Below are 23,434 nucleotides of genomic sequence, written 5' to 3' on the forward strand. Positions count from 1 at the left end.
TTGCATGATTAGATTATCACATACTTATTATTTCGGTACAGTGGTTTGCTGTGGCTACTGTTGATACACAGGCCCCTCCCAGAATCCACCCTTGAAGAAAAGAGCCAGCACAAAAATAAATGTTTATTTAATAATCAATTTAAATTACTTGTCTGTAAAATAAGATGCCCCATTTATAACACTGACTGATCCCTATCTATATCCATTGACCATTCTCTGTATATGAAACCATTCTCTCTCACTTACAGAAACACAAGCTGACAGAACTTGTTTATTCGTCTCTCTCTCTCTCTCTGTGTATATATATATGTATGTATGTATTTAAATTGTTCAAAGTTAATAGACTTTTAAAAAATTAAATGCTTGATTTGTCACAGACTGCATTTCTTACATCAGGTTGTTTAAATTTGTGGACCATTTTTCTTGGTGCTTTAAATGGTAGGCTTGAATCATGGTTTCTTTCAACTGACCAAGCCATCCAAATGCAGGTAATGATAATGACCTGTGTTTAGTGCTGGGTCTCAGAAGTTTAAAAGAATACTCAACTAGAAGACAGCTGCTCTGCTGGTCACTTGCAGTAAAAGGCACTCAGAAGGATATTGCTATTGTCAACCCTTTTTTTGTTGTTTATTCGTTTAGTCGCTTCCGACTCTTCATGACTTCATGGACCAGCCCACGCAGAGCTTTCTGTCAGTCAACACCCCCAGCTCCCCTAAGTACGAATCCGTCACCTCTAGAATATCATCTATCCATCTTGCCCTTGGTCGGCCCCTCTTCCTATTGCCTTCCACTCTCCCTAGCATCAGCATCTTCTCCAGGGTGTCCTGTCTTCTCATTATGTGGCCAAAGGATTTCAGTTTTGCCTTCCTCAAGTGAGCAGTCTGGCTTTATTTCCTGGAGGATGGACTGGTTTGATCTTCTTGCAGTCCAAGGCACTCTCAGAATTTTCCTCCAACACCACAGCTCCAAAGGATCTATCTTCCTTCGCTCAGCCTTCCTTATGGTCCAGCTCTCGCAGCCATATGTTACTACGGGGAACACCATTGCTTTAACTATGCGGAACTTTGTTGTCAGTGTGATGTCTCTGCTCTTAACTATTTTATCGAGATTTGTCATTGCTCTTCTCCCAAGGATTAAGCATCTTCTGATTTCCTGACTGCAGTCAGCATCTGCAGTAATCTTTGCACCTAGAAATACAAAGTCTTTCACTGCCTCTACGTTTTCTCCCTCTATTTGCCAGTTATCAATCAAGCTGGTTGCCATAATCTTGGTTTTTTTGAGGTTTAGCTGCAAGCCAGCTTTTGCACTTTCTTCTTTCACCTTCATCATAAGGCTCCTCAATTCCTCTTTGCTTTCAGCCATCAAAGTGGTATCATCTGCATATCTGACACTGTTAATGTTTCTTCCAGCAATTTTAACTCCAACCTTGGATTCCTCAAGCCCAGCATGTCGCATGATGTGTTCTGCGTACAAGTTGAATAGGTAGGGTGAGAGTATACAGCCCGGCTATACTCCTTTCCCAATCTTAAACCAGTCCGTTGTTCCGTGGTCTGTTCTTACTGTTGCTACTTGGTCATTATACAGATTCTTCAGGAGGCAGACAAGATGACTTGGTATCCCCATACTGCTAAGAACTTGCCACAATTTGTTATGGTCCACACAGTCAAAGGCATTAGAATAGTCAATAAAACAGAAATAGATGTTTTTCTGAAACTCCCTGGCTTTTTCCATTATCCAGCGGATATTGGCAATTTGGTGCCTAGTTCCTCTGCCTTTTCTAAACCCAGCTTGTACATCTGGCAATTCTCGCTCCATGAATTGCTGAAGTCTACCTTGTAGGATCTTGAGCATTACCTTACTGGCATGTGAAATGAGTGCCACTGTTTGATAGTTTGGACATTCTTTAGTGTTTCCCTTTTTTGGTATGGGGATGTAAGTTGATTTTTTTCCAGTCTGATGGCCATTCTTGTGTTTTCCAAAGTTGCTGGCATAGAGCATGCATTACCTTGACAGCATCATCTTGCAAGATTTTGAACAGTTCAGCTGGGATACCGTCGTCTCCTGCTGCCTTGTTATTAGCAATGCTTCTTAAGGCCCATTCAACCTCACTCTTCAGGATGTCTGGCTCTAGCTCACTGACCACACCGTCAAAGCTATCCCCGATATTGTTATCCTTCCTATACAGGTCTTCTGTATATTCTTGCCACCTTTTCTTGATCTCTTCTTCTTCTGTTAGGTCCTTGCCATCTTTGTTTTTGATCATACCCATTTTGGCCTGGAATTTACCTCCAATGTTTCTAATTTCCTGGAAGAGGTCTCTTGTCCTTCCTATTCTGTTGTCTTCTTCCACTTCTGTGCATTGCTTGTTTAAAAATAATTCCTTATCTCTTCTGGCTAACCTCTGGAATTTTGCATTTAATTGGGCATATCTCCCCCTATCACTGTTGCCTTTTGCTTTCCTTCTTTCTTGGGCTACTTCTGGTGTCTCAGCAGACAGCCATTTTGCCTTCTTGGTTTTCTCTTTCTTTGGGATGTATTTTGTTGCCGCCTCCTGGACAATGTTGCGAACTTCTGTCCATAGTTCTTCCAGGACCCTATCTACTAAGTCCAGTCCCTTAAATCTATTCTTCACCTCCACTGCATATTCCTTAGGAATATTAGTGAGCTCATATCTAGCTGATCTGTGGGTCTTCCCTAATCTCTTTAGTCTGATCCTAAATTGTGCAATAAGAAGTTCGTGATCTGAACTACAGTCAGCTCCAGGTCTTGTTTTTACCGACTGTATAGATGTCCGCCACCTTTGGCTGCAAAGGATGTAGTCAATCTGATTTCGGTGTTGTCCATCTGGTGAAGTCCATGTATAAAGCCGTCTCTTAGGTTGTTGGAAGAGAGTGTTTGTTATGCAGAGTGAGTTGTCTTGGCAAAATTCTATCAGCCTATGTCCTGCTTTGTTTTGTTCTCTCAGGCCATGCTTACCTGTAATTCCAGGTGTCATTTGACTGCCCACCTTAGCATTCCAGTCTCCTGTGATGAAAATAACATCTCTTTTAGGCGTGTTGTCCAGTAGGAGCTGCAGATCCTCATAGAACTGATCCACTTCAGCTTCTTCAGCATCTGTGGTTGGGGCGTATATTTGGATCACTGTGATTTCAGATAGCTTGCCCTGAATTCGAATTGAGATCATTCTATCGTTTTTTGGATCGTATCCAAGCACTGCTTTAGCCACTTTACTATTAATTATGAACACTACTCCATTTCTTCTGTAGTCCTCTTGTCCACAGTAGTAGATCTGGTGGTCATTTGATGTGAAGTGGCCCATTCCAGTCCATTTCAGTTCACTGACGCCCAAAATGTCTATCTTTAATCTGGAGATCTCACCAATAACCACATCCAATTTGCCCTGGCTCATAGATCTTACATTCCAGGTTCCAATGGTGTGTTGATCCTTAGAACATCGGATTCGCCGTTCACCACCAGCACCGTCGGCCGCTAGCTGTCCTTTCGGCTTTGAGCTAGCTGCATCATCACGTCTGGGGCTAGTTGAACTCATCCTCTGTTCCTCCCCAGTAGCATTTTGACCATCTTCTGACCTGGGGGTCTCATCTTCCGATGGTATACCGACATATCTCTGGTTGTACTGATCCATTTAGTTTTCACGGCAAGAATACTGGGGTGGGTTGCCATTGACAGAACCTAACATTTATTTATTTATTTATTGATCTTATATCACCACCCATCTCCCCCAATGGGGGACTCTGGGCGGTTTACAATAAATAGCACTAAAAACATAACCACGTAAAAATTACCATTAAAATATACATTAAAACAAATGTAAAATCCAAGTGGAGATGGAACACAATCACTAAGAGGTCCTATGGCGCCAGCCATCCCGAGGTGGAGCTATCACTCTGCCGCTCCCAAGCAAGGTGGCAGAACCAGGTCTTAAGTTTCTTCGGGAAGTCCGAAAGCGAGGAAACCTGTCTCAACTTCAGGGGCAAGATGTTCCAAAGGGTGGGCGCCACTGCAGAGAAGGCCCGCCTCCTGGACCCCGCTAGATGAAATTCCTTTGCTGATGGGTTCCGTAGCATGCCCTCCCTGCCTGACTGGGTGGGACAGGTCGATGTTATGGGGACCAGACGGTCCTGTTGGCAGAGTGCTAGAAAGCATTTGGCCCAGGAGAGATCAGAAAAGTCACACACCAGGCATTTCTATAAAAATAAATTTATTTACAGAAATGCACAAAAACATATTTGCAGGCTTTGCATTTTCACAGGCTCTCTGAGAGGAGAGATTTCTCCCTCAGCTGCATATTCTCTACAAGCCTAAAGAGAAAGAACTGAAACAATCAAACTGCCCTTGCTTCAGGCTATACAACTATTAACACCTGAAAAGAGAACAATTAAATTCAACCTCTTCACCCGGCCAAAATGATTAGTTACCATAGTAACCTTAATCTGTAGCAGAAAACAATATACCAAACACTCCCCTTTTTATGCTACAGAATGAGACACAAACCAATTTTCTTTGTCAACTTTGTATGTCTTTCCATTCACAATATTGTAACATTATCTCCCCTTTGGCTTAACAGAAAGCTACCATCCTTCTTCCTGTGTATTTCCAAGCCTAGGTAATTTGTTACTGTTCCAAGGCTTTTTATTGTGAAATGGCTTTTCATGCAGGCTTCAAAATCAAGCCTTTGTTTTTCTGTTGATGTGAACAGCAGCAAATCATCAACATAAATGCACAGTTACATACAGCCTTGTTTGCCTTTCTTCATATATATACATGGATCTGCTTTTCCTTTTTTCAAAACCAAAATTCTGCAGTTTTTCATCTAATTTTTGGTTCCAGGATCTAGCAGCTTGTTTTAACCCATAGATTGACTTCTGCAGTTCACAGACTAGATTCTCCCCTTTTTCATAGCCAGGGGGTTGCTGCATGTATAATTTGTGGTCTAAATCACCATAGAGAAATGCAGTTTGAATGTCATAGTGGTGAACTGACATTCCTTTGAGTGCAGCAATTTTTAACAGTAATCTAATCGATTCACCTTTAGTAACTGGTGCAAAAGTCTTGTCAAAGTCTAAATCTTTCCTTTGAGTGAACCCTTTTGCAACCAACCTTGCTTTATATTTTTGGATTTTGCCATCAGCATCCCTTTTCAGTTTGAAAACCCACATGCAACCTAAACAGCGTTCATTGGGAGGTAGATTTACCAGTTTCCATGTTTTATTTGCTTTCAAGGATGCTAACTCCTGTTGCATGGCAGAATGCCAATTTTGTGCAATCTCAGGTGGTAAAGCATTCACTTGTTCTAAGGACTCAGGTTCAGTGAATAGGTGAAAAGCCTTTACTGTTTCAGCCTGAAAACATGATGGAGGAACACCTTTATTACTCCTCTGAGATCTGCGAGGTAATACAGGGCTTAAATTTTGACTCCTATCACTTTCCTGAGAAGCAGCTGTCTCATCAGACAGACCTTCAGTTTGCTTTTCTGGTTTAATGTTCTCATCAGACAAAAGATCACTATCAGCAAGTCCTTGCTGTTCTCTTGTGGTGGTCAGATCAACTGGAGAGCTAGAATTTAATCTCCCCCAGTTTTGTTCAGCAAAAGAAGCGCTTTTGCTAATTATTATTTTCTCTCCCATTATGAACCTGTAGCTCCTTTGGCTGTGTTCATAGCCAACAAAGATGGCTTTCTTTGTTGTGGGGCCTCCTTTCCTTCTCTGTTGTTTTGGAATATGAACCCAAGCAGTGCTACCAAACACTCTAAGATGGTTTACCTTTGGTTTCACACCATAAAACAAATGGAATGGAGTGTCCTGAATCACAGAGTTATACAATCTGCTTTGTACATAATAGGCAGTAGATATTGATTCTGCCCAATACTTAAAAGATAAATGTGAATCCTTAAGCATGCATTCCATCGCATTTTGCAAGGTTCTGCCCTTTCTTTCAGCAACACCATTTTGCTGAGGGGTGTAAGGGTTAGAAAGAATTTGTTCTATCCCCTTTTCTGCTAGGAACCTTTTGAATTTGTGAGAAAGGTACTCTCCTCTATCACACTGGAGTGCAGATACAGGCCTAGGGAATTTTCCATTTGCCCATGTCACAAAACTTTTAAATTTCTCAAATGCCTCGTCTTTATGTTTTAAGATGTAGATAAATGTGTATCTTGAGAAATCATCAATGATGGTCATTGCATACCTTGCTTGTCCAAAACTTGGAGCAAAAGAACCAATAATGTCAGAGTGTACAATTTTCAAAGGTCTAGTAACTCTGTCACTGTGCTTACTCACAGAAGCTTTCAGTGTTTTGCATTCTTTGCAAACTACACAATCTAAGTATTTGTCACAGGGTTTTATCTTTAGGTCAGCACACAGCTGTGGCATTTGTGCTATATACTTGAAATTAGCATGACCAAATCTTCTATGCATCAGGTGTACACATTGGTCATGATATGGAGTGTTACCAACTGCAGCCTTGCAACTTGGCTTCCTTGCAGTTTGCACAATGTACAAGGAGTCTTTTAACATACCAGTAGCACACAATTTCCCATTTTTTCGTATCTCACAACCATTTTTCTTAAATGTTATGATATACCCTGTTGCAGCCAATTGTGCCACAGATAAAAGGTTTGATTGTAAATTTGGCACATACAACACACCTTTTACAGTTTCTCCTAAGCAGGATAAATACAAGTCACCTTGTCCCATAATTTTGGTCACAGACCCATCAGCCAAAGATACACTTTGTCTTTCAGTTTTAGACAGTGACACAAAAGAGCTTTTACAATTACATAAATGACAACTGGCCCCAGAATCTAACACCCGTACATCAGAATTACCCTTCTCAGCAACCTGTGCAATCTGGGTTGTCTGAAGAGCCTTCTTCTGTGTTGCCCTTGTGTTCTTCTTCTCTGTCTTTCTACTCTTGGGTCTCAAGGCACAGTCTTTCTGCAAATGTCCAGCTGAACCACAGGTGAAGCATTGCTGGCTGGCTAGCGCTGTGGCCTCAGCTTCCTTTCCCTTCTTTTTCCTTGATTTCTGGTACTGCAGCTTTCCAGAAGAGATGGGGGGGGGATCTTTCCTCTCTCTTCTCCCATTCAGCGAGTAAGCGCTGTGTAACATATGATGGGGTGAGGTCTGCTTCAGGCATAGCCTCACAAATCAGCGTGTCCCACATTACATTCAGTGAGGACAGGAGGATATAGGATTTTGTGAGAGGTGTAAATTCCATTCCTCTCTCCTGCAACTCAACAAACAGCTGCTGAATATGATGCAGGTGCTCAGGAAGGCTATCTCCTTCTGCAAGGTAGGCTTTGTACAACTTTTTTGTCAGGGTAACTTTACTCCCTGATGTTGCCTTTACATACAAGTCTCTCAAAGCATCCCAAAGTTGCTTTGCAGACTGCATGCCTCGCACGTGGACTAGCTGATTGTCCTCAACTCCCAGGATAATGGTGGCTCTAGCCCGCTCATCCTGTCTAAGCCATTCAGCACTGGGATTTGGGGGGGTTTGCTCACCAATTGGCAGCCAAAGATTCTCTCTGCGAAGATACATCTCCATCTTCAGGGCCCAATTCAAATAGTTGGTCTCTGATAGGCGCTCCAGAGGCATCGCTGAGGGCTGGGAGGTAGCCATGGCTTCTTCCTTCTTTTGCAAGTTACCTCAGCTGGCTTCTTTGTCCTGTAGACCGGCAGTTGCTGGAAAATCTCCAGGTGGCTCCAAAGAAAATCTTCACAGGTCTTTGCTACCTGCCTTTAAATTGTGCATGAGGTGTGGAGCTGATCTCTCTATTCTCTCTGGGGTTTACTGGGCTGCTTACTGGGCCCATAACCTCTTGGCAGAGTGCTAGAAAGCCTTTAGCCCAGGAGAGATCAGAAAAGTCACACACCAGGCATTTCTATAAAAATAAATTTATTTACAGAAAAGCACAAAAACATATTTACAGGCTTTGCATTTTCACAGGCTCTCAGAGAGGAGAGATTTCTCCCTCAGCTGCATATTCTCTACAAGCCTAAAGAGAAGGAACTGAAAGAATCAAACTGCCCTCGCTTCAGGCTATACAACTATTAACACCTGAAAAGAGAACAATTAAATTCAACCTCTTCACCCCAAAATGATTAGTTACCATAGTAACCTTTATCTGTAGCAGAAAACAATATACCAAACAGGTCCCTCAGGTACCCTGGTCCCATGCCATGTAGGGCTTTAAAGGTGATAACAAACACCTTGAATTGGACCTGGAAGCAAACTGGTACCCAATGCAGCTCGCATAACAGTGGTGTCACATGGGCTGATTTTACAGCCCCGATAACTGTCTGCGCAGCCGCCTTCTGGACCAGCTGAAGCTTCCAAGTACTTTCAAGGGTAGCCCCATGTAGAGCGCGTTGCAGTAGTGTATATGGGAGATGACAAGGGCATGAGTGACTGTTTGGAGGGCATCTTGGTCCAGGAATGGGCGTAGCTGGCGCACCACCCAAAGATGTGCAAAGGCCCTCCTGGCCGCGACTGCCACCTGCTCTTCGAGCAGGAGTCGCGAGTCCAGGAGGATCCCCAGGTTCCGCACTGGTTCCGAATGGGGCAGTGCCACCCCACCCAGAACCAAAGATGACAACTTCCTGGAACCCAAGGAGCCATCAATCCACAGCCACTCTGTCTTACCAGGGTTCAGTTGAAGCCTGTTGTTCCCCATCCAGGCCCCCACAGCCCCCCGACACCTGGAAAGGGTGGAGACCGCATCACTTACTTCACCCGGGATGGAGATATATAACTGGGTATCATCAGCATATTGGTGATACCTCATCCCATGGTGATGGATGATCTCACCCAGCAGTTTCATGTAGATGTTAAATAGGAGAGGAGAGAGTACCGGACCCTGCGGCACCCCACAATGGAGGGGTCGAGGGCCGGATCTCTCCTCTCCTGTCACTACCGATTGGGAACGGCCCTGGAGGAAGGAGGTGAACCAGTGCAAAACTACACTGCCCACCCCTAACCCCCTGAGCCACCCCAGAAGGATACCATGGTCGATGGTATCGAAAGCCGCTGAGAGGTCCAAGAGAGCCAGGATGGATGCTCTTCCTCCATCCCGCTCCTGCCAGAGATCATCCATAAGTGCGACCAATGCACTCAAACCAATACATTCCCACACATTTCTTCCTTACTTCTGACAAAAAAAGAAAAAAAAAGAGGACAACTGGGCGGGATGGGGCGAGGAATAGCAGCAGCTGCACTGGAGAGAAAGGTGGAGGAAAAACTGGATAGTGGGTAGGGGAAAGAAAAAGGTAACTGGAAAGGGAAAGGAAAGGGAGAAAAGATGTTAGAAAAGAGGGAATTTCACCAAACTGACCTTACCAAGCCTAATCTTCAAGGGCATCCATACTTTTCAAGAGTATTGGCCAGCATTTGCACCTCTTGCTTCTTCTTTTCAACTGTTTCTTCTATTCTTACCAGCCTGCTCCCTCAATTCTCAAATAATTATTTGGTGATGGGGGGGGCAATAATCATCCTCTTGGGTATATTTGATAGAAAGCTGATACCATTTTATTGAAAACACTTGCTGCCTTTGAAAAAAGATAAAAGGAGCCAACCAATCCTTTTCTATTAGTAAGTCATTTATTAGAAAAATATAAAAATCAGAAAAATAATTCTGCCTTTCTAATCATCACTAACCATAAATAGGCAATTAGAATTTTCTTGGAAGAGTGCTATCTTCTGACTGGTAGTTTTCACTTGGTAGCCTCATCACCCAAATGCTCCAAAAACAAGGAGAACCAACTTCCAGGCTGGATAATGTGCTTAGGAGGGAACAGGATACACTTCCAGATTAGTGAGAAGAAAACAGAATCTGTGTCAATCATCTGCTATTCTCCATCCATGTTAAAATCACACAAGATCTCCTCTTCTCCTTCAGATTTCAGCTGTGAAAGTGACAATTCGGTCACCTGGGAGTAGAGGGGAAGGAACATCTTGACAATTATTTTGCACAGGCTGGGTTCTTCGAATCTCAGATTTTGAATACAATTTGAAAAATTCCAATCTCTGTATTGGGTATTCTATGCATAGTTTTATAGAAGCACAGAACAAATTGCTTAGAATGGGCTTCTCCCATATACAATCTCATTCTTCTTCCCAACAACTGTCTTTCCCTCTTGTAATCACAGTTTGTCAGAGATGCATACATTCTACAGCTTTGCCATATCCTCACTATTTGAAATGTATACAGACCCTGTGCGCAAGAGGTAGCCAAAGAACATTTCAAAGACTGCACGTGCCAATGGATTTCTTGGAATCCTTAGAAAATGATCTGCAAAAGGTAGTTATTTCACTGAGAAACGCTTCCTTTTATGCTGACCTATTCAGTGCAATAGGGGTTGAAGAGGGAAGCCTATATATGAGACGCCGGCATCCTATGCCTCTAGGGATGGTGATTAAACTAGAGGCAATCCTTCCCAAGAATTCACTACTTACAATCTTTCAGTCTTCAATCCTGGGAAGTCAGCAGTGCTGGAGGGCCAACCTGAGCTGCTAAGAAAGGTTGATTTCCTTCAGATGAGTGACCTGTTACGCACTGTAGCACCTCTGGCTTCCAGCCCATCTGTCTCCCATCAGTATTTGGTCCAAGTCTGATATACTGATATAACTATCCCAGCAACAATTGCATTCTATGATCTAAAATGCTTGTGAGGGATAATTACTTCTATTCATTCCTTCCACCTTCTATACACTATGATGCCCAAGAGCTGAGGATGCTAATTCAAAGCAACCTGAGGGTACGCAAATGCATTTAGAAAAGGCTTCTGTTCACCTGAATGAGACCCCCAAGTTCCTCTTCTGGTAAACAGTCAATGGGGTCTTTCTCAGGAGAGCTGTGCTCTACTGCCAACTTTCCATTCTCTGAAACAAGCAATCAAAAATAAGGCCAACTGTGAACAAATCAACCATAAACATATAAAGTATTCTGAAACATTTCTGAAACTTATTTACGATTTTATAGATTTTCAATTTAGGATTTTTGAACTAAAATTAACAGCACTGTTTATTTTTTTTTCTAAGTGCTGTAGAGTGTTTATAATCTATACAATCAGTTTATACTGTGGCTAAAGATAAGATTTAAATTCAGTTTAGATGTGATATGGGAGATCTGTGGACAGAATTGCCTGAGTTATGGCTAAAGTTGTCCTCAGTAACAATCAACAGTAAAGTTCCCCAGAAATGGCACATTTGATGAAAGATCAGTTGGAAAATACCACTCTCAATATGAGTATCAGCAATATAAATATACCAACAAAATGAACCAGGTGAAGTTCAGGAGTTCCAGTGATGCAGGAAACATGGGAGAAAGGGAAGAGCCAGGGAATGGAGGAAGTCATTTTATGGTTATTGATGGTAAGAAAAACAAAGTCTCTGTAAGGGTAAATAGAAAGACAAGGCGGCACAGAGGGTACGTGGAAGCACGAGACTGAATACATTGGAAAGAAAAAGTCAGTACAGAGCAGATAAATGATGTGATCACGAGAAGAATATATCAGGTCAGACTTCTCAACTTGGACCCTCCAGCTGGCCAATGGCTAACTGGAATAATAGAAGCTGGGGTCCAACTCATCTGGAGGGCACCAGGTTGAAAGGGCTAGATTAGGTGATATGAACAATCTGAGGCAGAGGAAAGAGGTTTTAGAGAATGTGTGTGTAAAAGCAGTCAGACTGCTTCACTGTGATTTAGCATGATAAGTATGAATACAACGAGCCTTGGCTTTGCACATTCTTGGTTCTCTTTCTTATTTCAGCAAGGCTTTCAGGAACACTTCATGGGAATGCACTTCTGTTTTTACTTACTTGCAACCTGTTGTTGTTCAAACTGACAAAAGGATCAGAAAGTACACTAAGCCATAGTTCATATAACCATTAGTTATTGAATAAGCCAAATTGAGTTCCTGTAGTATGTGAAGCTACAAACAAAGGCTTAGTGCAGAGTATAAATCCAGCCAAGTGTGGGCTAAGATTTCAAACCAGCCAAATTGAAAAAAAAAATGAAAATCTGATCTAGTGCCAACAAATAGTTTGGTATGCCTGGTATTTATTTACACAAATATTCAATCATTTCTTTGGATGGGAAATGGATGGAAGTGCCATGGAAGAAGAAATTGAAAGGATGATGGCCTTGCCTAGGATTATGAAGAGTACTTTCTGAAATGCATCTGAAAGTGCCTGTTGCACTGCAAGCTTCTGAGCATTGCAGGTGGCCACGAGAAACTCTGAAAGACAGAAATCCAAAGTAACAGATTAGTTCAAGATCTATTGGCAGCACAGGCACTGCTGAACATTTTTGAACCAATAGCCAGTTCAGATTTAATTCAAATTTTAACATCTAAAGAGCTTTATTTGACATATGGAAATAAATAAGGTTAATAAAAATTGGTCTACTAATAATTTCATTTACGCTAGTCATTTTGTGTGGCAAAACACTGGCTTAGCAGCCTTTTACCAGTGTAGTGGATTTAATCATGAGCTGAAGCCTGGAGCTGAAATCAAGTCCTATGTGGCTATGACACTCAATGACTGAGTTTGCACATTATGCCAAACTAAGCCTTTATCATGGCTTGTTGAATAGTGCAATGTGTGATCTTAATCAAGAGACTTTAGGTCAGTCATCACCTTAGTTTAACCTACTTCCAATATTGTAAGGATAATGATGATGGTAATTATGTCTCATCAAGGTGCTGTATGTAATGCTCCCACCTCCTATTTTCCCCACAACAACGTGAGGTGGGTTGGGCTGAGAGAGAATGACTAGCCCAAAGTCATTTAGCTGGCTTTTATGCCTAAGAGAGGACTAGAACTCACAATCTCCTGGTTTTTTAATTGTGGGAACTACTTTGAGCTCCTCAGAGGAAGTGCAGAATAAATATAATGGAGCACATTTCTATCTATCTACAATCAAGCTTTCTTCAATCAGGTTAGATCTAACCTCACCTTCTCCAGTGCCTCCAATGTTCTACAACTCCTAGAATTCCTAACAGCTTGCTACATGGGACCTCAGGCAATCATCCCCCAGCGATTGACCTCAGCCAATCGCTGGGGGATACCAGGCTGAGGGAGGCTACTCTAGAGAACTATCCTGTCATTGAAGTCCTTGTAACCAGAGCTACCCATTTCTTAACAGTCCTTGATCAAGAATCATCCCAAATGTGATTCTTTATTGGGTGGGCAAAACCCCATCCAAGCAGAGAACAACTCTATTTCTGACTGCACTGTAAGTAGTAGTACTACTTTTATACTGCTTTGGGTACTTCACTCCAGCCTCCCCTACATTCTCCATTCCCACATTACCTTGACTGGGGTTTACATGAAGTTTAGCCACACCAATCCCTCTGGTACAAATCCCATAATGGGGGATGCTTAATTCTTGTACGCACAGATACTTTGAATGATGGTGCCTGGGCAAAATTCCCCCTTCTTCTTTCTCATCATCTTCAAAGCCAGGTATATTCTGCAGCTGTTCCAAGTAATATACAGAAAGGGAAAGCAAGAGTCCATGCCTTTATCCATTGTAGGTGAATTCTTCTTCATTCCCCTTCCCTTAATTCCATGGCACATAGTTTGCATTCTGTCAGCCAGTGTTCTGCACCATGGGTGCAGTTCTTGCTTTGCCTTGTACCCCTGGCAGTCCCTACACTCAGGGAAAAAGCAGCACCTGGTCTCTCACATCGAGACAGAGTCTGGAACTGATTGGAAGCAGCTGGAACAAGTGGGAGACTGCTTCCCTGTCTTCTGGAATTCAAGGTGAGGAAGGATGTATTAACCCACCTCTTTCACTGGGCTTTGAAGGCATTGCAAAAAAGAGATTTTAGCATAGCTTCTGAGCATCCTCCAATCCACTACAAGGTGGGAATATGGCCTCTCCCTTTCCTCAGAGTCTTTTCTCAGGAGAGAAAATGACTACAGGGCTCACATCACAGAAGCAATGACCAAAGTGGGAGAAAAAAAGAAATGGATGTTTAGGCCAAATTCAGACAGTGTTCAAGTTTTACAAGGGGGCGTAAGTTACAATAAGTAAGAAAATAAATGTCCAGAGGAAAAGAAGTACAACAACTAATATATCTTTTGAGGGAGATGGGTGGTGACAAAATTTGAAATATAAATACATAAATAGATTTGACTGAATTAATTTCCCCCCCCAAAGCCCTTCTTGGAACATCATGGTCCTATAAATAGAAAATGAACAATTTAAATTATATATCAGAAAGAATCAGTTAAAACACTTCCCCATGTATAGCAAAATATCACCTGCAATTTACTTGAATATTTCTCAATCTGATGTTCTCTAGATGCATTGGACTAGAATGTCACCCTCTAAGCCAGCATGGATGGGGAAAATGGGAATTATCTGCCACATCTGGAGGTTATTGGACTGAGGTAAGCAAATGTACGCAAGTGGTCAACAACTGGCAAGCTCTGGGCCACTTTTGCCACATGTGGTCAACTACTGAGCAATGTTTTCTCTTGTCTTTGGAGGACAGCCAGACATTTGAATAACAGATTTAGTTTTAGCATCCTTATGAAAAGAATAGAAAAATAAGAAACAAAATGAAAACCACAAGTCATTCTTACAGTGATGATGCGACTGGACCAGCCATTGAAACCAAGGTAGTGATTGGCTAATTCCTGGCATTTATAACTGTTCAAAGCTAACGTTTGCTTTGTAAGTGCCCGTTGTCTGGTACAAATGCAAACCTGAAAAAGAAGAACCCACATCTCATTAGAGGGGTGGACAGAAGCAGGCCTCTCTTCTCCCAGAGGAAATGCAAGCCATCAGAAGTTGAATTTCAGTCCTGCTAAGAACCCAACAGGAAAGAAAGATACCACCAATCCACACATGTACTGTATCTTCCTGTCTTCTTCTACAAATAGGTAAAAAGAGATGGACGTGATATTTTTATACCATCTGACTTTTTTTTGGCTTTCCATAAATATATTTTAACATTTATATTTCAATAAAATTTAAAGGAATGGGAATGAAAACCATATTTGCTGGCGATATAAGTACTGATAAAACAACCCCCCATTCCATGACACGGCAGTAAAATGGTGCAGCACGCTTTTTCCTGAACTGGTTGTCTTCGGAAGTGCTGAACTTCCACCCACATACTGTATTTCTAGCCAACACATCCGGATGCTGTAGCATTTAATATTCCAAGACAGCTAACCATTTCAGTGGCAAGACTGTATGTGTTTCCAAATTCTGCAATTGCACTGCCTCGATAAAGACTATAGGCTACAAGTCAGCATCCTGGAAAACTTCAGAGACTTTAAAAAGAGGGGTATTGAAGGCCACCAAGAGATCAAGGAGGGCCAGGATGGATGTACCACCTGCATCCTGGGCCTGCCACAAGTCATCAACAAGTGCAACCAATGCCATCTTCATGCTGGCATTCAGTCTGAAAACTGACTGAAGGGGATCCAGATAATCTGCTAAAATGAGGGCCCTTTGAAGCTGCAACACAAGCACCTTCTCAACAACTTTCCCTAAAAAGGGAAGGTTGGAGATAGGCTGAAAATTACCCAGTACAGTTGGTTCTTGAGGAAGGGGTGGATCACTGCCTCCTTAAGTGCAGAACCACTCCCTTCTCAGGGAAGCATTCATCACTGCTTGGAGTTAGCCATACACCACCTTCTGAGAGGCCTTAACCAACTATGAAGGGCACAGATCTAAAACACAGGTGGACATTACAGATTCAAGGATCCTGTCCACTTCTTCAGGACCAACAGGATCAAATTCTTCACAGATAACCATGTAAGGCTAAAGGATTCTACACCATCAATAGTACTGAAATAAGACCCAACAGTTAATGGGGTTGCTTTGTATATGGAATACAAGGGGGAACACTCTTTTGCTCTTTGCCTCAGAGAACAGGATATCTTTAGTGACCTTGACATTCACTTATTCCAAAGGAAGTTCACTTCACCCCTTGGAAGGATAAAACAACTTGCCTACCAAGGAAAAAAGCCAGCACCCTATTCTTGATTATCTGCTAAGAACTATTCAGGATCTTGATAAAACCGGGCTTCCAATCACTGAAAGCTATCCCATGGCAGCACCTCATTACTTTGTAAGGCTTTCAGTTTTAACATCTGGTTCATATATTGCACTAGGCCACAGTATGGATTCTTAGGTTTTAGCATAGAGTGTTGTATGAACATAGCCACCGAGGTCTGTAAACTGCAGTCAATTGTATTTCATTGTGTAAATACACTGTTAAGCAAACCATGGTTTAGTATGAGCTGTGAACTCCATGGTCTTAGATTACGCCGTGACATACCTTCAGAGCTGTATTCTGAAACAGTGACCTCTGATTACAAGCACGTTGTGCCCTGCTGGCATCTTGGGCAGAGTAGAACTTGACAAAGGCGTGATAGCCAGGCCCAGCAACTGGAGCATTTCTGTAGAGTCTTACAGAATAGAGCAGCCCAAATGCAGAGAAGGTAAGATACAGAGCATGCTGGAGGGAAAAAAGACAAACATACAGAGGAATATATTAGAAAAGACAATGAGCCAATATTTGTGAAAAAGCCAACTGGTGAGGAATGTGTTGAAACTGCAACTCTCTAGAATTACCATCTGCTCTGGTGCTAGCTGGAGATTTCTGGGAGTTGCAGTCCCAGCACATCTGGAGTGGCCAGTTAGGGGAAGGCTAGTATAAAGAATTAAAGCATCAGATAAGGTTGGGCTGCTGCTGAAGAGAAGTTTGCATAGTAGGTAATGATGGCAGGGCTGAGAGGCAAACAGATATGATCCCTGGGACAGAATCTGTTAGACTTCCTGCTGAAACACTACAAATCCCAGATGAGCAAAAAGGCAACTGCATGCTGAAGCAGCTCTAGCTCATGCCAATTAAGCTTCTTTCAGGAACTTTCCTGGTGGATCGTGTTCCATGTTCATTCCATGAGAGAAAGGAAGTGCTGTTTAGATTTTCTGCTGCAATCATCAACCTGGAGACTCAGCTCAAATCTTTCTTAGAAATCATACCTGCTAAATACAGCTCTTCTTTTCCATTCTGTAAGAACGAAGGGGTGGGTGTGATAATTCAGTTGTGAAGGAAAGGTGTTCTATAAATGTTCCAAGGCACAAGCCTGTTTATCCTTGTACTTAAAAAAATTAATCCTAGTATGCCCCCCGCTCAAATAAATCCTGAATACTGCTTAAAAACAAGTGCTCTACAAGCAGTTCAGATTCAGTGGCAAGATATTAAGAGGTAGAAAGGGGCACATATCAAATAAGTCTTCCACACAACTGTTCTGAAGCTGCAGACAGGAGTTACCTGGGTGAGCACTCCTGTGCACTCTGAAACACTTTTGCCTCAAACTTTGCACAGCCCCACTGGAAATCTTTTTTTCATAGGACAATGTTTGGTGAACTTGAATGTTGCTTCCAAGCACTGTCTACTTCCTTAAGGATATTTTCCCAACAGTTTTCACTATTTGCTTCTAATAGGAATGTAATGTTTTGTTATAAATGGTGTTAAAAAGGAAGAGCTCTACAAGCACTTCAGATTAAGTGGCAAGGTGCTAAGAGGTGCAAAGGGGCACATATCAAGCAAGCCACACGACTGCTCTGGAGCTACAGAGAACAGCTGCACAATCCTGGGAAAATATGCAGCTGCTTTAAAGAGCTGCAGTTGGGAGCCACTTATTCCCACTGTCTGCAACCCAGCAAAATGCTGCCTAGGCATTGGCTATTCGTGCGTAAACAAGGCAGGGTTGCTGCAACGACTCCAATGCTTAAGGTAGCCATTTAGTCTGTTGCAACAAAAATCAAGCCTTGTACATGTATGAAAGTCTCTGTTTTTGGACAGTGGCTGACTTTTTTGGAATGAATTTAAGTTTTATGAATTTATTTTTTATTTTCAATAAAATGAATGCGATGATATGGAAGTTTAAGCCACAATATATGAGTCAGCCTGGCTCAAGATGCTGCCTTGTTTCAGAAATAGGTGCCTGATTGCACAATCCAGGCCTATATACTATAATTTAGATAGGAAGTGGTAGGGACTCCAAGATTACTACTAGGGCTCTGCATGATTTGAAAATTGGCTTAGGCAAATTTTACACAACTAAATATGTTATAAGAGTAATGTAATAGTGAGGCAGGCTCCCACTGTTGACTGGAATTGTTAGGCTTCATTATTAGCTTTTAAGGAAAGGTGATATTGGCATTTCTAACATGGCAGTCTAGGCCCGTTTTCTAATTTTAGGAAAAGATGTTTTTCTTCTGGGCCAAGGCCATTTCTTCTGGTATGTGTTAACTTGCCTTGTCAACAACTAAACAATAGGGAGCGTATTCGGGAAGTCCTTGAATATACTTGCAAGTTTTAAAAGATACAAACCCTGCTGGGAAAGGGATTCATTTGCCACTTGTGGAATGTTATCTAGAAGCAATGTTTTCTATTGTTCAATTCTCATATGTAATCAATGTCCTTATTGTTTTGGTTACCTGCATTATGACATATCACATATGCTAGATGTATGTATCATTTGTTTCTGCACCCTATAAAAGGTTTTGACTCCCCTTAATAAAGGCTTTTGCTTTTGCCTGAAATACTTTGTGTCCTGAAATACTTCGTGATTTGTGTTTTCGGGTAGGCAGAAAGCCACCTTTGCAAGCTCCATGCCACTCGGGGTGCCTGAGTTTAAAGGCAACACCACTCTCCTGGCCTTCTGGAAAAGGGTAAAAACCTGGCTCTGCCATCTCACTTGAGGCAGGAAGGGTGGGAGCCAATCCTGGGGGTGGGTAGTGCCCCTAAAGAGGCTCCCCCTAAAGAGGCTCCATGAATTTACAAATTTAAATTAAGAACTGTTAATACCACCATCTTGGATTTTATATTTTATACTTTTATATCTATATTTGTATTTAAGCAGTATAGTTTTCTAGTGTATTTTAATTTGTATTTATTTTTAGTTTATTGTAAACCGCCCAGAGTCGCTTCATGCAAGATGGGCAGTGACGAAATTTGAAAATATAATAATATAACATAACTTCAATGAATTAAAGCCTGAAAAAAGACGAACTGCTTTAACGAACAGCAGGTTCTGTGCTCGCGCAAAAGGTACTGTACAGTTTTACTAGGACTGCACTTGAAGAGGCCCGCTGCCGCCATGGTAAAACACGCCCTCACTCCCGCTGTCCGCACGGGGGCAACCCAGCAAATAACCGCCTCGGCACTGGCTATTCCCGCGTAAACAAGTCAGGGTTGCTGGCTGAACGGCTCCAACGCTTAAGGCGGGAAGCTTGCATTTTTCAAACACGGTTCCAACAGGCTCAAAGAATTTTCTCGGCAGTAACTATCCCAACATGAACGGAGAGGTAGAAATAGCGGCTTTTGCTGGCATACGCAAATTGACTAAAACAGCGCCCCGAAACTCTGAAAAGACGTCGACGCACGGGGAGGGAAACGGGTTGGAAAAAAAGGCACCCCCTGCTTCTTCGTTACTTGCCTCCGACGCATCTGACTCCAGGCCCAAGACGAGAAGAGTCCGATCGTTCCCAGGGGGGACACGGAACTCCAGAATCTCAGCCATGCTAGGGACGAGCGCTAAGGAAAAAGGCGGTGCGCGCCGCGTGGGGAAAACCGCCCCTCCCTTCCCCCTTAGTCCAACGCCCACCGACGTATTTGCAGATTGAGGAGGGGAATGGATTTGGGGACTTCAGTCGTTCTGAGACGTATCGGGATTCAGCCCGAGATTTCAGCAACACGCTGTGCTGGTGGGAGAGTATGAATGCGTGTGACGTAAGAGGAAGCACTCCTAAACTTGGCGCGCTTTCAGAGTTAGAGGGCGTAGGCTTGGGGCGTGCGGTCTTCCAGCAAGTGCCAGCGTTGCCTTTAAACTCAGGCACTCCCAGTAGCGTGGAGCTGAAGATTCATTCCCTGAATTTGGGAGAGAAGCAACTTAACCTTTGCAAAGGTGGCTTTCTGCCTACCTGAAAACAGGAATCACACAGCAATTCAGGCAAAAGCAAAAAGCCTTTATTAAGGGGGGGGGGGTCAAAACCTTTTAGAGGGTGCAGAAACAAGTGATACGTACATTTAGTATATGTGATACATCATAAACCAAGTAATCAAACAATAAAAGACATTAATTTTGGCTGACCATATTTCCTTGAGACAAAAATGGGATTTTGGGATGGCAAAACGGGGGGGGTTAAAAGCGGAACATTGGGATGGCAAAACGGGGCAGGGCTGGGTCGGCAGGCAGGAACATCTCCAGTTTTCTTGGGCTGGGAATCTTCGGATTCCTTCGTTTGTGAAAGGGAAAGCTGGGCTGGAGAGCCTAGTGAACAGTTGTCCCCAACAAGCCATTCCTCCTCTGGCTGTGCTTTTATGTTCTTTTTTTCCTGCCATTTCAAGGCAGGAGCCAATCGGCTCGCCCTTTGATCACCACCTACCAGCTGATCCTGTTTTTTTCTTTTTAGGTTTCCTGCTGGTTGAGCTCTGTGGCTTTATTCCCACCGTTTCTGCTGGGCTCCCCCTCCTTCCACTCAAAGTCAGACTGCATTCTGACATGTTCACGGGAACTTTCTAATTTTTAAGTAAGGTTTTTAAGAAAATGGGAGAAAATTGACATTTATGTTAAAAGGATGGGACAGTCTGGAAATGTTAAAAAAACTAGGCTGTCCCGTTCGGGACGTATGGTCAGCCTACATTAATTACATCTGACAATTGAACAGTAGAAAACTGTAATCCAGATAACATTCCACAAATGACAAATTTACAAGTTAGTCCCTTTCCCAGCAGGGTTTGTATCTTTTAAAACTTGCAAGTGTATTCAAGGACTTTCAGAATACGTCTCCCTATTGTAGTTGCTGAAGAGGCAAGTTATCACATACCAGAAGAAATGGCCTTGGCCCACAAGAAAAAATGTTTTCCTAAAGTTAAAAACGAGGCCTAGACTGCCATGTTAGAAATGTCAATATCACCTTTCCTTAAAAGCTAATAATGAAGCCTAACAATTCCAGGTAACACCAGAATGCATTTTCTTCAATAATTTGGAAGCAAAGTACAGCAAGGATGAAGGGAGAAAAATACTTTTTACAGGAAGGATATTTCCTGAAGTCCTCGTTTGTGTTTACTTAGAACGAAATCAGAAACGTTATGTACAAATGCTACCGAATGGCTGGGTTTGCTTTAGTTGTGTTAGGAAGGCATTTCCTTTTTCTGCTTGGGTGCTGCTCTTCTCTCACAATATGTGACTTTACTTTCTTATCCTATATGTCGATTGATATATTGTAGGATATTTCTTATCCTATCTACACGCATCAGCTCTGAAATGCTTTAAAGAATACTCAGCTATGGATTCCAGCATCTGGCTAAGCCATCCATTCGTTGTGAGTCAACTCATTGGGGTTTGTAAATCAGTTAGCTCTTTGTACACAAGCCAACTCTAATTTGTTCAACAACACAGTTTAGGGCAACTCACAAACTTAATTAAAAGACTAGAGGACTTTATGTTTCTGCTGAGTTTACACAGTATGCTGAGCTATGGTTAGCTGTTTATGGAATAAGCCATGGTTGACTGGGTTCATCAGCCCTGTGGATTACAAATGACATGACAGAGTTCACGCAACATGCAGTCTAAATTTAGCTAGTTGTGGCTTATTCAAGAAATGAAATGTACATTTGACAGAGTTAGGTAGCTAAACTAATTGTGATTGTTTGTCCTGTATAAATATGGTTTTGCCTCATTGATGCCACTACATCTTAGGGGTTTTGTTTTAGATGTGCATCTGAGTTTTAAACTACATATATAAATTGGACCTGATCACTTTTTAGCATATATAATGTGTTCCGAGGAATATTTTGCAGCACAAGGGGGGCATGCAAAGAAAATTTCATTATGGAAATCTGTAGGCCTTCTCCATCAGAGATTCAAACAGCCCCCACCCTACTGGTATTTCGAAGGGTCTTGAAGATGTTGCTCTTCGCCCAGGCCTTTGGTGGGGATGACTGACACCCCTTTCCTTCCTTTTCCTTGTTCCCATCCAGGTTTGTTTTCTCTGCCATCTTTGTTTTGTGCTTCTTGAATGTTACTAGTTTTTAAATGTTTTTAACAATTTGTAAACCACCCAGAGTTGCTGGGAGTCAGGTGGCATATAAATTTAATAAATTATTATTAACACCACACTGGCCAGAAGGAAGGAAGTACTCAGCAGTAGAGGATCAAGGTAACCAAGGTCGCCAGGGAAGGAAATGTCAGGTTCTAAGCCAACCCTGGCTCAGTTCTCAGAACTTGTTGGTTTCAGTGGCAGAACTCATTACCACTACATATAATGTGAGAACTACCTTGACAAGTATAGGGAGCTTTTTTCCCAACCTAGGATTAGTGCAGGGCATGGTTTTTTGGTACCACAAGGGCTGCAGGAGGTACATGTCTCTGCGAATGAACATAGCCATTGTTTCACTGTTGCATAAATGCAACGTCTGTTCACTACGAAAGCCAGATATTAAAGGAGTTCTAGTTCTGAAAGCTTGACTATATATGGCATCTTTTATTTTTTTACAAGTAATGCTCGTATCCCATTCCATTATTAGTCACAGTGTGGAGCAGATGTTATCCCATTATCCGCCATACCTCCCCTACCCCAGAAATTAAATGGCTTGGAGGGGGCGGGGTTCAATTTAATACCCCTCTAGTCTGACGTTCTGTTTTCAACTGCTGCGAAGCAAATAACTTGTGCATGATCACAAGCCTGTTACTTGTTCCCTTACATTACCTCTGAATTTGGAAGTTTCCCTTGGCCACAATGGCCTTTAACCAAACCCTTTTCCCTTATAGAATAAGCTGGTGGGAGTAGGCAGACTGTCTCAGAGTATGATGTGAAAAAAATGAAGGTGGAAAAGTATTTTAGATCCCATTGAGTCCCACTAGTGCTGGTTGATAATTTTGTTGCCTTAAGTGGAAATTTGCACAAGTGGAAGGGAAATTACCTTCATTATGAACTGGGATTTTGCCAACACTTACTTTCCCCCTCTTAGATTTACAAGGATGGAAAAAGCCAGCTACGCAGCCAAGATGGAGCCTAAATCCTGATAGTCTTTGGGAAATAATTCCTGAATATTCATAACATGAAGGTTGCATTCTAGAATATGATCAGGCTGTTTGCCGAAAGACAAAATTGTTAGGGTATTTTTGTGTGACTTTTCAATGGAAAAAACAAGGAAAGAATGATAAACCCCCCTCCTTTTTGCTTTCCTCATGGAGAACATACTATTATGAAAAAAAAATTAAAGTACAAGTTAATAAGATTATATGAATGGGCATCTTTTATGGGCTTCTTCATGTAGTCTTTTCTTTGGATTTGTTTGTCATAATCATTTTATAAGAATTAACGTGGAAAATTACTCACATTTATAAATAGATTTAGAGATACCTGTTT

At 42.2% G+C, this 23,434-nt stretch overlaps 1 protein-coding gene across 1 annotated transcript; it reads right to left on the reverse strand.

Annotated features, from left to right (window-relative positions):
• Window positions 1-9,599: 9,599 nt before the first annotated feature.
• RDM1 (RAD52 motif containing 1) lies at window positions 9,600-19,643 on the reverse strand. The gene is made up of 7 exons (XM_063300509.1): window positions 19,498-19,643; window positions 16,326-16,505; window positions 14,617-14,739; window positions 13,336-13,501; window positions 12,171-12,260; window positions 10,814-10,902; window positions 9,600-9,950 (listed from the first exon to the last, which is right to left on the reverse strand). The coding sequence occupies exons 1-7, from the start codon at window positions 19,579-19,581 to the stop codon at window positions 9,870-9,872; spliced, it is 813 nt and encodes a 270-aa protein (XP_063156579.1). The 5' UTR covers window positions 19,582-19,643; the 3' UTR covers window positions 9,600-9,869.
• Window positions 19,644-23,434: the final 3,791 nt, after the last annotated feature.

Source organism: Candoia aspera, chromosome 4 (assembly GCF_035149785.1).
Source record: "Candoia aspera isolate rCanAsp1 chromosome 4, rCanAsp1.hap2, whole genome shotgun sequence".
Taxonomy (NCBI): Eukaryota; Metazoa; Chordata; class Lepidosauria; order Squamata; family Boidae; genus Candoia; species Candoia aspera.